Below are 15,130 nucleotides of genomic sequence, written 5' to 3'. Positions count from 1 at the left end.
AAGACACAAAATGACACAAACGCGATGCAAAGCAACAAAAACGAGATACAAAATGTCAAAAACGAGACACAAAATGACAAAAATAAGACGCAAAGCAACAAAAACAAGATACAAAACTACAAAATCGAGATGTAAAGTGACAAAAACGAGATGCAAAGTGACAAAAATGCTGCGCAAAATGACAAAAACAAGACACAAAATGACAAAAATGAGATGCAAAGTGACAAAAACGAGATGCAAAGTGACAAAACCGAGATGTAAAGTGACAAAAATGAGACAAGAAATGACAAAAATGAGAAACAAAATGACCAAAACAAGACGCAAAGTGACAAAAACAAGACATAAAATGACAAAAAAATGAGACACAAAATGACAAAAACGAGATGCAAAGTGACAAAAAAAAAAAAAAAACACGCCCCTGACCACCAACGGGCTATTCTCTGAAATCCACCCTTTTGAGCCATTTTTGCTGGTATTTTCATTTCCCTATTTCCCAGCTCTCCTCCACCTGGTCTAGTCTGCCGGCCACTTTAAAAACATGCAGTTTTTGGCAATTGTACTCGTCCGGCCGGAACGATTATCACAATGCCTCGGCGTGTTCACGCAGATGCACATATCTGATGAATCGCAGTCTAGAATTATGTATTATTATAGTCCAATATTTTTCTTAAAAACTGCAGAAAGAATTTTTAATGCCATTGAGAATCAAATTTTATTATTCTTAATGCCATTTAAGGCCTTAATTTTCACAAAATCAACTTAATGGCTTATTAATGCTTTTTAATGCCCTGCAGAAACCCTGAAGACAAATCAAAAGCAACACAAGTATTAAAGACAGAGACAGAGCAGGGCAGCGATGCTTCTATTTCTGCTCATGTCAGCTCTGTGACTTCTTCCACATCATTAAACCTCACTGTCTGGAGCAGTCTGTCTGACACCTTTTTTTTTTTGAGGAGCCCACTCCAGCCCTCCCCAGAGTTCCCCAGTTTGGGAGCACTGAGGTCAGAGATGAGGTCTTCCATCAGGCTGCTGCTGTTTGATTTAAGAGGTCTGGGCTTGAGTTTCTGTGGGCTGCAGAGTGTACTCACCTGGTAGGCCTCTCCCACTGTGTGGTGCGTGTGATGTGGTTCAAGTACTGGATTCGTCCAGACGCGGTCCTTCTCTCCTCCCAGCTGGCAGCAGAAACATACACAGACCCAGCAGTGAGCGGACTTAGTCAGGCAACCACAGAACCATCCAGTAGACCTGCTGCTCTGTTTTACCACATGATAATATCATATTCTAACATGAATTTCACATTAATATCTCTACTCCTGTTCTGGAAACAACCATTAATTGTTTAACCTGAAAAACTCCTCCTGAAATGACAAGAGACTTCCCCCAAATCTCTCACTCACCCATCTGGAAGATCATTGTCAAACAGCCGACTGCAGTCCACCACAGGACCTCCTGTGCCTATCCGGTCCCTCGACTGCAGGCTCACTGCAGCAACACATGGCAGACAGATGCACGCACTAGTGTTACTAGACAGCAGATCACAGCATAGGCACAGATTTTTTTTTATCTAAGCACAAAATGAAGCTATATATCTTTACGAGTAGCAGGAAAAGGGTTCAGTTTCATCAGAGGTGTACTGGAGGGTCTGTTTCAACGAGGCTGCATTCTCCCAGTTCTTAGTTTTACTTCTACAGGAAGATCTGGAATTATGAAATCTGATCTGGTATTTTGCAGACTTTACAGAAAAATAATGGGCCATAATTGGCAGACTACATAAGGCTGACATACACATAATGGCATTAACTCTTTGATGCACAACATGGGTCAAGAGATACCCATTTTCCATTGGGTATGGGTGACTTCTGACCCTTGTTGTGAATCAATGGGTTAAAGAACATCCATATACATATAATATGCATCAATATGTGAGAAACAAAATAGAACATGAAGGATCATTATAAGCTCTAAAGGTCAAAACAAGCAAGCATGACTAAATATTTTTATGGAAAATACAAAAATGGCTTTATACGTAATTTTTGTTGTGTTTAACATCAGGCAAGCAAACTACTCACCAACTATCTGGCCCCTGACTGTGTCACTGTCATTGGGACTCAGCTTGTTCAAGTCTAGTCTCTGGTCTGTTCAGGACAGAGTAGAAAGAAGAAGTCGAGAGAGAGCAGAGGCAAAGGACGAGGAAAGAGAAAGAGAAAATGAACACAATCAGACAGGCAGGAAATGAGAATAAAGATGAAAGAAAGAGCAAAAAGTAGAAAAGAGGGGAGAAAGAGAACAACACAAAAGAAGATTTTTCAATTTGAGATGCATGTAAACTAGCGTGAGTTTGGGCACATTTTCCCTTCTTGGACGAGTCCCATCGCTCTGTATCATTTACATCACTTCGTCAATTCCTCTTCCCTCATTATCTTTCTCTTTTTCTTCTGTCTGCAGACCACAGCTTGGCTGTGCCCTGGAACAGATGGTCTGGTCTGTGGAGCAGCCACGGGCTGTAAAAATCTCACTGAGCATCGGTACAGAACAGGCTTCAGTTCAATTGTAGGGGTCAAACATTTGACAAATTTCAGTACAAAGCCTGCACTATTCCGCTCAGTCTTAGCATGGACATGAACTTCAGCCAAAGTCTGGAAACTCTTTGTCTGAACTTCTTAAAGTCTGCGGAATTTCAGAGTGAGGGAGAAAGAGAGAGATCAGGCGGAAAGAAAAAAAAAACAGACCAAAAAAATGTCCAAGTTGCCGGCAGACATGAGAAATGCCACTATCTCCTCTCTGTTGTCTGGGTGTCATGCAGATCAGCTCAGGATGTCTGTCTAGACTAAACAGGGACCAAAACAGGCAATGGTCAAACCGTTACAAGGCTGGCCAGAGGTCAGGAGCCACAGAGAAAACAGAAAATACACACACAGACAGTAAAACGTACGAGGAGAAGAGCTCTCACACGCTGCAATGCAGAAAAGTGCGTACACGTAAATACTTGCACAGTCATATACACAAAGACAAGAAACATAAATACTCTGCAATTATACATAAATGTTACAGTCAACCAAAGACACTCTACAATTATACACAAATGCTGAAGTCAACTCGGTGCCCTCTCTGCAGCTTGTGGAGGGGACAAAATGGCAGCTGCTGGTAAATGCGCACAAAAAACAAAAGAATGACAAATACACACAAGGGGAAAGAGACCACAACAGAGAGAACGCTACAAATCTACACATACACTTAAATAGCTGTACAATTATGCATGTCTGCGTAAAATGACCGGTTGTCTAGATCGGCAGACGGAGATAGAGGGAGGTTAGTCACAATGGCATTTTTTGTGTGTCTGTGTGTGTGTGCAGATGCTGCCAGTCTATGGAGGAGGCTGCAGGGAAACCACGGGGTGAGGAGAAGGCCAGCAGAAAAAGGAAATGCAGAGGCAAACCACTCACAGCTGTGGCACAAGGTTCAGGTTTCCTGTGTCGCTTCAGGAAAACAACAGTGTCAGGGGCTTCTAGGAAAACTGGTGAGATCGTTTCCCGTATCTGCCTCCAAGACTGCAGGGCCCACGGACCAGGTACCAGAAAAAAATCACCCCGTATCGCTTCACTGGAGCTACAACAGTCTGGCACTTATCACTAGGAGCCATTTACTCATTTCTGTCTCATTTATCTTCTGACATGAGACACTTTTACTGTAATTGTAGGGTGACACTGACACCTCGGTCTGGCCTCTGTCAGAACTAGTGAGTGAGAAAGGACATTAAATAAAGCTACTCTGTGTTGTTGTAGTCACTCACTGCAAAAACTCCAAATCTTACCAAGTGTAATTGTCTTATTTTTAGTCAAAATGTCTCATCCCACTTCCATCCATCCATTCTCTATACACCGCTTTATCCTCACTAGGGTCATGGGGGGGTGCTGGAGTCTATCCCAGCTGACTCAGGCGAAGGCAGGGGACACCCTGGACAGGTCACCAGTCTGTCACAGGGCTACATATACAGACAATCACACTCACATCCACACCTACGGGCAATTTAGAATAACCAATTAACTCAGCATATTTTTGGACTGTGGGAGGAAGCCGGAGTACCCGGAGAAAACCCACGCATGCACAGGGAGAACATGCAAACTCCATGCAGAAAGATCCCAGGCCCACCCCAGGATTTGAACCAGGGATCTTCTTGCTGCAAGGCGAAAGTGCTAACCACTACTGCACTGTGCAGCCTCATCCCATTTGATTTAAGATAAATTCACTTCACAAGTGACATTTCAGCAAGATGGAGGGACTTGTTTTAAGACAACACATCTTAAATATCTTGTTAAGTCAAACAATCTTGAAATGATCTTGTTTTAACTCTCCTGTTGTCTCGCGGGTCAAGTTGACCTGTTTAAAAGTTTAAAATTGTGGGAAAAAAAATATTTATTTTCACAGTGAAAACTTTGACATTATCAAAGATTTTTTGGGAAATTTTTGAACATTTTTTGATGGGAAAAAAAGAAATACTAAAAAAAAATGTTTCTTCAAGAACATTCAGAAAAAAATCAACCAAAATTCAACGAAGTTTACCGATTTATTAGAACTTTTACTGATATATATGGAATCACTTTAGATATTTTTAGGATTTTTTTGGGGGAAGATTTTTATGCATTTTTTGGATATATTCACAATTTTTAGATTGCTTTTAAAATTTTTCTTTCTTGCCAAATTTATGGATTTTTCTAAAATAAAACTTTTAAGGGAAACTTTTAAGGATTGTTTTTCCTGAAGATTTTGCAATTTTTTTTTTTATAAATTTGGGGAATTTTTTCAGACATGGGAACAATACTGAGGACAACAGGAGGGTTAAGACACCTAAGCTTGACAATCCTGGTAAAATATAGCTTAAAGTAAGTTTTCTCAGCTAATTTTAAGATCTCAATATTTGAAATATTGCATCATATTTCAAGAAATCTTACCAAGACATTTTTCACTTGTTCTATTGGCAGATTTTTTCCCCCTCACTTATTTCAAGGTAAAAGTTCTTTGAAATAACTTTTTTTTCCCTTGTTTTGAGAGGGGCCTTTTTTCCAGTGCTTAACTCTGCTATTAACTACTTCTTCATAATCACACTATGCCTTGACGGATACAGCTTCATTAGCACTGTGGAAGTCTGATAACTGCAGTTAATAATGTCATTACTGTCCTCCTCTAGTAGAGAGTAAATCAAACAGCACCTAAGTGGCTCACAAAAATGGAACAAACAGCACGAGCTGATCCTAAGGATTAGTATCAGGATGATCCAGGCATATTTTAGGGCATATTTAAGGATCAGTTCCAGCTAAAATAAATCTCACCTCAGTCTGCTATTGCAAAGTTGCTCTCCTGTAGGACAGCCAGCCAATACAGCGCAGCATTTTATTCAAAAGAAGTGAGTGAAAATTAGAATGTACAGAGCTCTGACACTCAAACAGGCAGAGTGCACTCTCTTTGTCTCATTAGCAAAGAGCAGCAATATCCAGCTAGCAGCTTCTCATTTTTAGCTGACGGTGGCTTCTTCCTGTTAACACAATTCTCTGGCGGCGAGTCAAACCAGCTGGTGCTATTAATTAATGTTAATTAATAGGACGGCGTTAAAGTTGGATGTTTAAAGTGGTTGAAGTGCTCACTGGAAGCTGGTGTCTGCACTTCTGAGAGAAGACCGTCCATCAGAAAACTGTGAGTGGACATTATAGTCTAGACCAGGGGTGTCAAACATGTGGCCCGTGGGCCAAAACCGGCCCTCCACAGGGTCCAATCTGGAATGTGGGACGACTTTGTAAAGTGTATTTGCAATTTGCAAATTTGTAAAACTATAAATTTAAAATAATTGTTTTGTGCGTCGTTTTTGTCGTTTTGTTTCCTTTTCGACTCGCTTGTGTTTTTTTGTCTTATTTCTGTCATTTTGTGTTCCGCTTTAGTCATTGTTTTGTGTATCGTTTGTCATTTTGTTTCATGCTTTTGTAATTTTTTGTCTCACTTGTGTCCTTAGTCCATTCTTTTGTTGCTTTATAACTATTTTATCTCTTTTGTTCTTTTTTTGTGTTATTTGTCTATTTTTTTTGTTATTTTGTTTCATGCTTTTGTAATTTTTTGTCTCGCTTGTGTCCTTAGTCCATTTTTTTGTTGCTTTGTAACTATTTTGTCTTTTTTGTTCTTTTTTGTGTTGTCTAATTTTTTGTTATTTTGTTTCTTGCTTTTGTCATTTTGTGTCTCGTTTTTGTCATATTGTGTCTCATTTTTGTAACATTTTGTCTTGTTTTTGTTAATTTTGGTCCTTTTTAAAGTAAATACAATATGTGGCCCCTGAACTTATGTCAGTTTTTTTCACCCCTGGTCTAGACACCAGAAGATTGTAGTTTAAAACATGTCCTAGCATATTATATATCATGACATGACATGTCATTTTGTGTCACAATGTATCATATCACCAATATCATGTATCAACAGTTTAAGCTCATCCTCTTAATAGTTTTTAACCAGGACCTTCAATGTAGGTTGTGTAAAATAACGTATCTGAAATTAGATCATCTACATTTGGTATTCTAATGCCTTAGACGTATATTTAATCAAGATTTACCTTAATATAAGTATAACATTGGAAAAGTTGCATCACCAATTTAAAACAAATGTCTATCTTGTCTCTGATTTTAAGATTAAACTAACATTTTAGGGCTACTTCTTACAGTTTCCATTTAATACGACTCATGAAGTAAATCTGACCAGCGCAGCCACTGAACCACTTGCAAAACACATACTAGTGGTTTCTTAGGAGGGAAATAAAAAGTTAAAGAAAGCTGATTTAACTCTTAGCTGTTCCAAAAGCGTGAGGCCAGGAGACCAGAACAAGAAAAAGGTCTGTGTATTATTAATGGCCACGGTCTATTTATTACCAGTAGAAGTTTTTCATAATTACATAAGCAATCATGTTAAGTTGGCCCACAGCTTTTTACAGTTTAATAATCACCATCTTTCTCTTGCAGACTGATACTGAAGCAGGATTTTACAGGAAATAATATTTGCACCATGTAATCTTTGACCGATCTGCTTATATTTCTTGTCGTTTTAATTCTTCCACTAGTTACCAGAGAGCTACGAAACATCAAATAATTAATCAAAGATTGTTTACAGATGGGTAGCTACATTAAAGTAACGCCGGGACTTACAGCCTGTGTCTTTAAGGCGGTTGATAGCGTTGGACAGAAGGCGGACACAGCCCAGGAACCCAGCCCCTTGCTTCTTATGAATCTTCTTGTGATTCCACACACTGATAGTGATGGAATCTGACTTTCCGATGTATCTGAGAGGGAAGAGAGAAAGAGAAATAATTAACGTTTAAAAGTGTGCACGACTAGAATCAAACTAAAGCAGCTAATTTGCTTTACTATGAACGCGACTCAGGATGTCGGCATCGCTACAGGGGAGACACACATCCACTGCAGTCTACTACCGAGTCTCCTCATCAAGGACACGCCGTAAGAAACAGTGGGGACGTGGAGGAGGAAGAGGAAGGCGGGGGGATTTTCCAGTCACTGTATGCGTAAATCTGACCCTGAGCTTCTGACAATGAGACAAAGCACCACAAACAGAGCGTGATCCTTTGAATCATTAATAATATCTACTGCAGCTCTCCTTAAATATCATTGAGATGACTGTGGGAAGAAAGATATTGCAGAGAGACAACAGACGGCTACAACAAAACAATTTTACCTCTGAAAATGCTCTGAAAACCGACTATTTGCTTTTAAGAATCTAAAAACAAGTGCCTATATTTTCAGATGAAACGGCTTTTTTTGTCAGTCTGGTCCATTTTGGTTTCTACAATTTACATGACACTTGAAGAAACATCACCATCTTTCCCAGTTTAATGAAAAGAAAAATCACCAGCTTGATTAAACTGGCTTAATTAAAAATGCAATGAGGTATAAACAGTAATCAATCATGTTGTCAAGTGTGGAGGTCTGCAATATTACTTATAGAATTTGAAGGTTGTTTTCCTCAGAGTAAACTATTTAGACTTTTATGAGTAAACTATTTAAGCTGAGTTAAGGAGAACTTCAGAACTTAATGTGCAAACTGGCTGTGAACTGAAGAAGTTGGTTAATGATTGCACTGGAGTGGTGAAAATCAAAAACATCACATGCTACGAAGTGACAACACTCGACAACAAACCACCAGATACAATGCTGATCACGGTCATAGTTTAGATAATGGTCCTTCATTAGGGGGCTTTCCTGGCTCAGAATAAACCTTTGGGGGGGGGGGGGGGGGGGGGTAACAACACATGACAGATCAGTCTTTGCACTAAAAACTGTGCTTGCATTTCTGACCATTAAATAACCAAAAATGTCTATTATGCATTAGGAAATTAAACCCTAACTCACATTTTTTAAATTAAATTTACTCATAATTTGAAAATTCCTCTATGCAGAGAAAAATCCTGAATTAGAACTCGACACAAAGCGCATCTCAAGCTTATTGACCAATATTTGACCAAACACTGATGTGACCCGATGGTGGCGCTAGATAAAAAGTTAAGGACATACCAAAGCCATTACAACTGATTCTGAGTAGAACATAAATGTGTACACCAAACCGAGATGTTTATCTACTAAAATACACAAACTTCAATCTCATGTTGGCACAAAAGCACCAAGAATACATACACAAGATTCCAGAGAGAAAACCCCACAAAACAGACAAACTATACATCTGACAAAACTGCACAAAACTACCACAAAAAGTAGCCCAAATACAGCAACCCATCCAAATCAATAGTCACTGATAAGTTAAAGAGTCCAAAATCTAACAATACTGGCATCCATTTTCAATCACATGAAACTACTACTAAACTAAGCCTTTTTTTGGTCACAAATACATTTTTACAGCAATGTGAAATGTTATTTTCGCATATCATAATTGAGGTCGGAGCACAGGGTCAGCCACAGTGCAGCACCCCCGGAGCAGGAAGGGTTAAGGGCCTTGCTCAAGGGCCCGACAGTGGCTGCATCGGGGTTTGAACCTATGACCTTCTGATCCGTAGAAACTCAACCGTTGCGCCACCGCTGCCCCCTCATTTTTTCTTCTATACCTCAAAATTATGAGCAAACCATCTCATAATTGAAGTGAGATCAGGGTCTTGTCATTATCAGGTCGTATTTCGTGACTGCGACAGCTTTTCTTGTAATTATGAGATCCAGATATGGTAATTATGGGATATAAAGTCATAATAATGAAATATGGAAGTCATGATTTTGTATTTGTGAATGCAACATGCTTCCAGACTGACGCTGCTATCTGCAGAGTCATGCTGCTAGCGCTGGCAAAAAGTTACGTTAAAGGATCAACTGTTTCGCCTATTATGCAAGTAGTAACAAACATGATCTTGTAATTACTTTGCAAACAGAGAGGCAAAGATTTATTGCACGTCTAGATAAAAGTCAAATCACTTCCTAACTGTCTGTGTCTGTCTCCTTAGGTGTCGGGCCGGGGTGTGATCAGATCTCTGCATGTGAACCTGCTGTGGCACATCTGCTCGGGTGGGCTCCCTCCTTCAGTCGAAAACTAATCATCTGTACGATTCGCAGAACTGCATCCCACTGTAATTATCATGCCGCTTACCAAAAGGGATATGAAACAATGGGGCTGTGAGTAAGACGTCTGGACATTTTGAGTCGATGCCAAATGCCTGTCTGGGGTGCGATGTGAGAGAGCCGCTATGTCAGACAGACGTGACGGGAGGGAAGTATTACAACCAAACCCCAGTCATCTGGATCACCCTCCATGTAATAAAATTCATTAGTCTGGCTAGGACTTTTAATACACTCATAGACAATAGCACACACGCAGCACAGAAGACAATGGGGAGCTTGCAATAAATGGGAAAAAAAGCAGCAGATCTGAGGAGTCACATGTGCTTTCTAAACATATCCTTTAATTTAAAAGCCTGTGGTCATCAAAGAGGCATCTTTGGTATGTTTTTCTGTTGTTTTTTTTTTTTTTTTTCTTTCTGCACAAAGTTACTGCCAAGAACATACGATCAAAGCGAAAGAAAAACCCTGAAGCAACGCTAAGATCACAATCTGAAATGCAAATGGGGCAAAACAGCACGTTCACTGCTAAGACTCACAACTCGGGGCTTCAAACTGCCATCGCTTGAAACATCTCGTATTTGTGGACCTGCAATAGTGAATAGCCAACACTGTTTTTATTATTTATCATTAAAAATTTAGGCAGTGACATTTTAGAGCAGCGGGCATTTTAATCCCACAGAACAGTTGTCACTACTTGGAAAGACTGAGGTCGACTCTGCTAAATATATAAGTAACAGTTAAATGAATGCACTTATTAAAAAGCACACAAAAAGTTAGTATTAAATATACAAGAAAACCAGCTTGCAAGTTAGTATAGTTGGCTGAATGTTGCTGCATCCATGGATATTGGATAACAAAGCTTTTAGTGGCTGATAAGCAACTGAAATAGCGCAAAATTATCAATAAATTGCGCAAATAATTAGGATAAACAATAGAAGAGTAGTCTGAAGTACTGCAAAAATAGTTGAAACAGCTTAAAGTAATGGAACAGCCATTGTTATATACATAATAGGGGCATAATGTACTGTAAAATCCACTTTAAATGACATTTGCTGATGTGCAGGTGTCTGAGATCAGCTGACAGAGCTGTGTAATTGCACTAAGTGGTCCCATTCATCACATAACTTTTGTTTTTAAAAGAAAAGCAGCTGAAAATGAGTCAAGTACAGCTTTATTTATTAAACGTGTCGAGTCACATTTAACAAACGTAGACACATAAAGTCCCTTTCCTGTTGTTGATTAAACTCCTACAAGCTCATGCATCACAGTTGGATATTTAGAAGTGCTTTTATATGGAAATAATCCCTTCCTGACTTTAAAATGTTTAGAAGTAAATTGCTGTAAATCTACCTAGTCACTGTCCTCAATCACCCGCCCCTCCAGCTCATGTACGACTCTGCTCAGACACTGACACTCAGCAAGTTATAATATTTGATGTATTCATCTGGAAACACTCTGAGGAAAAAATATGGTATAGAAAGTACCTCCCTGCAAGATGACAGGATTGGTTCCTAGGGTTTGTTACACGTGAAATATCAGAAGTTTGAATCCGTGTTTTTGAGAATGACTGCCATGACTGCTTATTTCACTCAGGATGTTTCTTCTAGCATTTAATAAACGACATTTGGACACGACAGCAAGGAAAAGACTTAAAAAATATAAATACAGTGAAACTTGATAAAGAGAGGCAAAAAAAAAAGTCGACCCATTTTTTTAAACCATCCACAGAAACAGATGATTTCATAAATAATTAGGTATAAATACCCAGACAATTTCTTTTGCTATGTCTGTGTTGTGTTTTTTCCTCCATTTTTTCTTCATCCTAATTATATTACATACCAATAAAGTAAAGGATCTGATAACGCCAGCTAGTAACTCTGTTTAACAGCATGCTGCCATAGAATTGTGGGTTGGAAATGGACGGATGAGTGGGCGTAAATAATTTGAGTCTAGACTGGGCACTTAACATTGCAAATGTATTATTTAATAATGCTGTATCTGAAGGACTCGTAATTATCCAAATGTGATGCAGCGCAAACTGACAGGAGAGCTCGCAAATGCTTGAAAACACTTCACTAAAGATGAAGGTCAGACTAATCTTTTCATCACTAATAATGACCATGTCCCTGTCCTCCTCTACTAAATGGCAACAGGAGCTGCTGTTACCCTCATGTGTTCTTCATTTCAATCGCATCCTGCTGTTGTTAGCGATCTGGTTTGAAAACGTGGGTCAGGCAGAATGAGTATGAGAGGCAGGCGGCCAAATAGACTGTGTCTACTATCCTTGGCATGCCGGCCACATCCTGCAACAATGCTGCAGGGTCACAGTTCATGGGCCAGTTTGTTGGCTGCGGCACACCAATGAAACCACAGCTCTGGACACACACACACACACACACACACACTTAGAATTTCTACACCCTCACATGAGCGCATACAACAAATGGAAAAAAAGAGTCACTGCCAACAGCTTTAATGCACTCGGCTGTACTGGGAACACCAGGTGTTGCAGGGCCTATTTTAATAAGTGTGAGCCCGCCAGACAGCTAGCAAGGCTGCTCTCAGTCAATTAAAACCTCTCTCCTCCAACACACCACCTGAGAGTCCTTCTGCTGGCCATAAGAACAAACACGGAGACAGTAAAGCGGGCTGCAGTGATGGTAAACTTATCACTGGAACAGAAAAACACAAGTCATTTTCACATAAATTCCACTCAGCTGTATCTGCAGGCTCTGGGGACAAATTAGAGCGGAGACGTTCCACCGAGCTATGAGTCTCTGCTCTTCTCTCCATCAGTTTCTCCCCAAGGTGTGCATACGTGCGCGTGACTTTTTCCCTCTTGTCAAATGTGACATGACTAGCTAATTTAATGGCCGTGTAGAGAGAGAGGGTCCTGTATCCCCAGCAACCAAACAAACGGAGACACATGCTTCCTCTCGCTGTTGGCTACGAATGATGGTTTGGATAAACACCGGGCGAATACTGGAAACTTTCACTCTCACATTTTCGCTCACACGCTCTGTCTCTGTTTTTTTTTTGTTTTTTTCCAGGTTACTTTCACAGCGCACACCATCTTTGGGAAAAGGCAATCAGGGTACAACAAGACATGCACGTGTTTCAGTCAATGGAAGAAAATACTATTGAGACACCCCTCCTTCTCTGATTCCTTAAATTCTGTTCCAGGGAACATTTTTAGACTGAAGTGTTATGTCATAACAGAGAGTCTAGATAAGTGAGAGGCCAGATTCAAGAGCTGTTTTCATCTGTTACTGTTTAGATCCTGTTAATGGCAAACCCTGCCACTTATCAAGGTTAAATAAAGAAAGACATGCAAACTGTGGGGCATTGTAACAGCTTAGGCATGGACTGAAACGGCACTTTAAAATCGGTTATGTCTTTAGGTAGGTGAAAGGTATTCAAATCAGTGAAAACAGATGCATGAGAAGCGTCATGGACTTACAGATCATAGTGTTGGTTCCACTTTGGGTCAAGTGTGTTCCTCACAGTGTCTGTAGAGTGGCATTGTCCTGAACCGTCCACGACCACCTTGGCAAAGGGATCAGGGAGGCCTGCAGGGAGAGAAGAAAGCGTCACTACACTCATGCCAAGAAAAAATAGTTTAGGAAGAGTAGAACAACCACCTCCCAGATGCTTTGGTTTCGACAACACTCGTTTCTGCTGCGGTACCAATCCAGACAGGTCACAGATTACTCATCATTCACGAACCTCTTGTATTTTGATTCCAATTGAGGCGACGCTGATAATTTCGTCAATATCAACTACAGCAAAAAACAAAATTTGTTGACCACCTCTCAGATCTCCTTGGATGGAGGGTCAAAATCCAAACGAGAGCCACGAATCTGAGCAAAGAGACGAGTCGGTGGGTTCAGTTCACTCACAGCTCAAAGTCTGATGCCTCAGTTCACCAAATTATAGACAAACACAGTGCTTCTATGTGAGAGAGTCTTTTCTACCAAGGTTCTAGTGAAGTAAAACAGATCATAAACATGTAAAAAAATCAAACAAATTTTGGATATATTTTAAGTAAATTCTGAAGGTTTAAGTCCTTTTGACAGTCATTTTGACTAGTTTCAGAGCAAACAAGTAGGTTTCAGGTCATTTTGGACAGTTTTCAAGTGATTCTGGGCATATTTGTGTCCTTGTGGACAATTTTTGAGTCACTTTGGGCAATTGCATACCCCATTGGACAATTTTAATCAGTTTTTTACATGTTTTCAGTCAAAAAATGGCAACATTTTTAAAAAAGCTAACACTTCAAAAGACATAATGTTAACTTTTTCATTGACAAATGAAAACTACATTTTCATGGGCAAATTAATTTGATTAATCTCCAGTTTAATCATTGTTCAGTGATCAACAGCATCTGGGGAATCACATCAAAGCTTTCTTTGTTCAGTAGAGTTGTGAGTTTGACCCATTGGACTGCTGGTACCTAAGAAGCTCTTTTCATTCACTAAGAGTAATGTTATCTAACCGTTCTTAAAAGTAAACAGATTTAAGAACTAAAGTAATCTACAAATTACACTGAGAAGCAGCAACAAAGCAGCTGTGACAAACTGCAAACACTCAAACAGCTGTTAACGATTACAAAGGGGCAAGCTAATGTTAATCTAACTGCTAATGCAACACATTTGATGTGGGTGTAATGTTGATGCTACTTTCGGTAACGTTTGACTCATTCAGAAGGTATGAGTCAGTTTCAGGATTAATGACGGCGCTGCATCTAAAGCTTCTTCTAAATGGTGAAGAAACAACATTGGCTAACTGTATTTAGTGTCTCTTCCCAAGCTAAACCCAGACAGTTCCTGAGCCCAATCCTTGTTTTACATTCGCTGTCCCAAATGTGTTGTAAAAGTAAATAATTTACTTCATATATGCGGTGATATCAATCAATGATTTATTAACTGATGTCATAAATGGAACACAGATTTCAGTGGACTAATGTTGCACAAACACATGATAGGTAGCTATATCATATGCTAATGGGACAAAGGGACAGTATCCTTATTTATACTAATTTTGTATAACGCATATGGGCTGACTGGAGGTCATTAAGCCTCATGGTGAACCTGAACTAGCTAAACCAATGCTCCTTGCTTGACAACATCGAAGCGTCCGACTCCTGCGACTGCTACAGTTTTACAAAGGTAGAGTGGTCACCTAGTGGTGCAACCAGGTACTACAGCTAATCCACAATATTTAAAATGCATATTAACTTGGAAAACGGTACGGCTTAACAGACACTAAATATTAAATGAAATAAAAAAAATGAAGTCGAGACTAAAATATTTTTGTTGACTAAAACATTTTTTGTCAAAACACTAAAACTTATTCAAAGTTAAATGACAAATGTAACTCCTGCTGGTAGAAACCAGCTGAAAATTGCTAAGTCCATCAATAGATAAATTATTTAATCTCAAAAAAAGTCGCATAAGTGAGAATTTTAGTTATGCTAGGTTGTAGGGGCTCAACATGAACCCTTGATGTTTTTGAAAACCAAGACATTT

General features: G+C 39.5%; 1 protein-coding gene across 2 annotated transcripts in view; it reads right to left on the bottom strand.

Annotated features, from left to right (window-relative positions):
- Nucleotides 1–15,130, bottom strand: part of smurf2 (SMAD specific E3 ubiquitin protein ligase 2) — a 65,248-nt gene that overhangs the window by 22,324 nt on the left and 27,794 nt on the right. For both annotated transcript variants that reach the window (XM_051941583.1, XM_051941584.1), the window contains exons 3-7: nucleotides 13,063–13,171; nucleotides 7,176–7,309; nucleotides 2,070–2,135; nucleotides 1,398–1,482; nucleotides 1,089–1,172 (exon numbers count right to left, since the gene is read on the bottom strand). In XM_051941583.1, coding sequence (XP_051797543.1) covers nucleotides 1,089–1,172; nucleotides 1,398–1,482; nucleotides 2,070–2,135; nucleotides 7,176–7,309; nucleotides 13,063–13,171 — 478 coding nt within the window. The remainder of the gene's footprint in view (nucleotides 1–1,088; nucleotides 1,173–1,397; nucleotides 1,483–2,069; nucleotides 2,136–7,175; nucleotides 7,310–13,062; nucleotides 13,172–15,130) is intronic.

Source organism: Acanthochromis polyacanthus, chromosome 21, assembly GCF_021347895.1.
Source record: "Acanthochromis polyacanthus isolate Apoly-LR-REF ecotype Palm Island chromosome 21, KAUST_Apoly_ChrSc, whole genome shotgun sequence".
Taxonomy (NCBI): domain Eukaryota; kingdom Metazoa; phylum Chordata; class Actinopteri; family Pomacentridae; genus Acanthochromis; species Acanthochromis polyacanthus.
The sequence above is the reverse complement of the archived record's forward strand: the minus strand, read 5'-3'. Positions and strand labels throughout refer to the sequence as shown.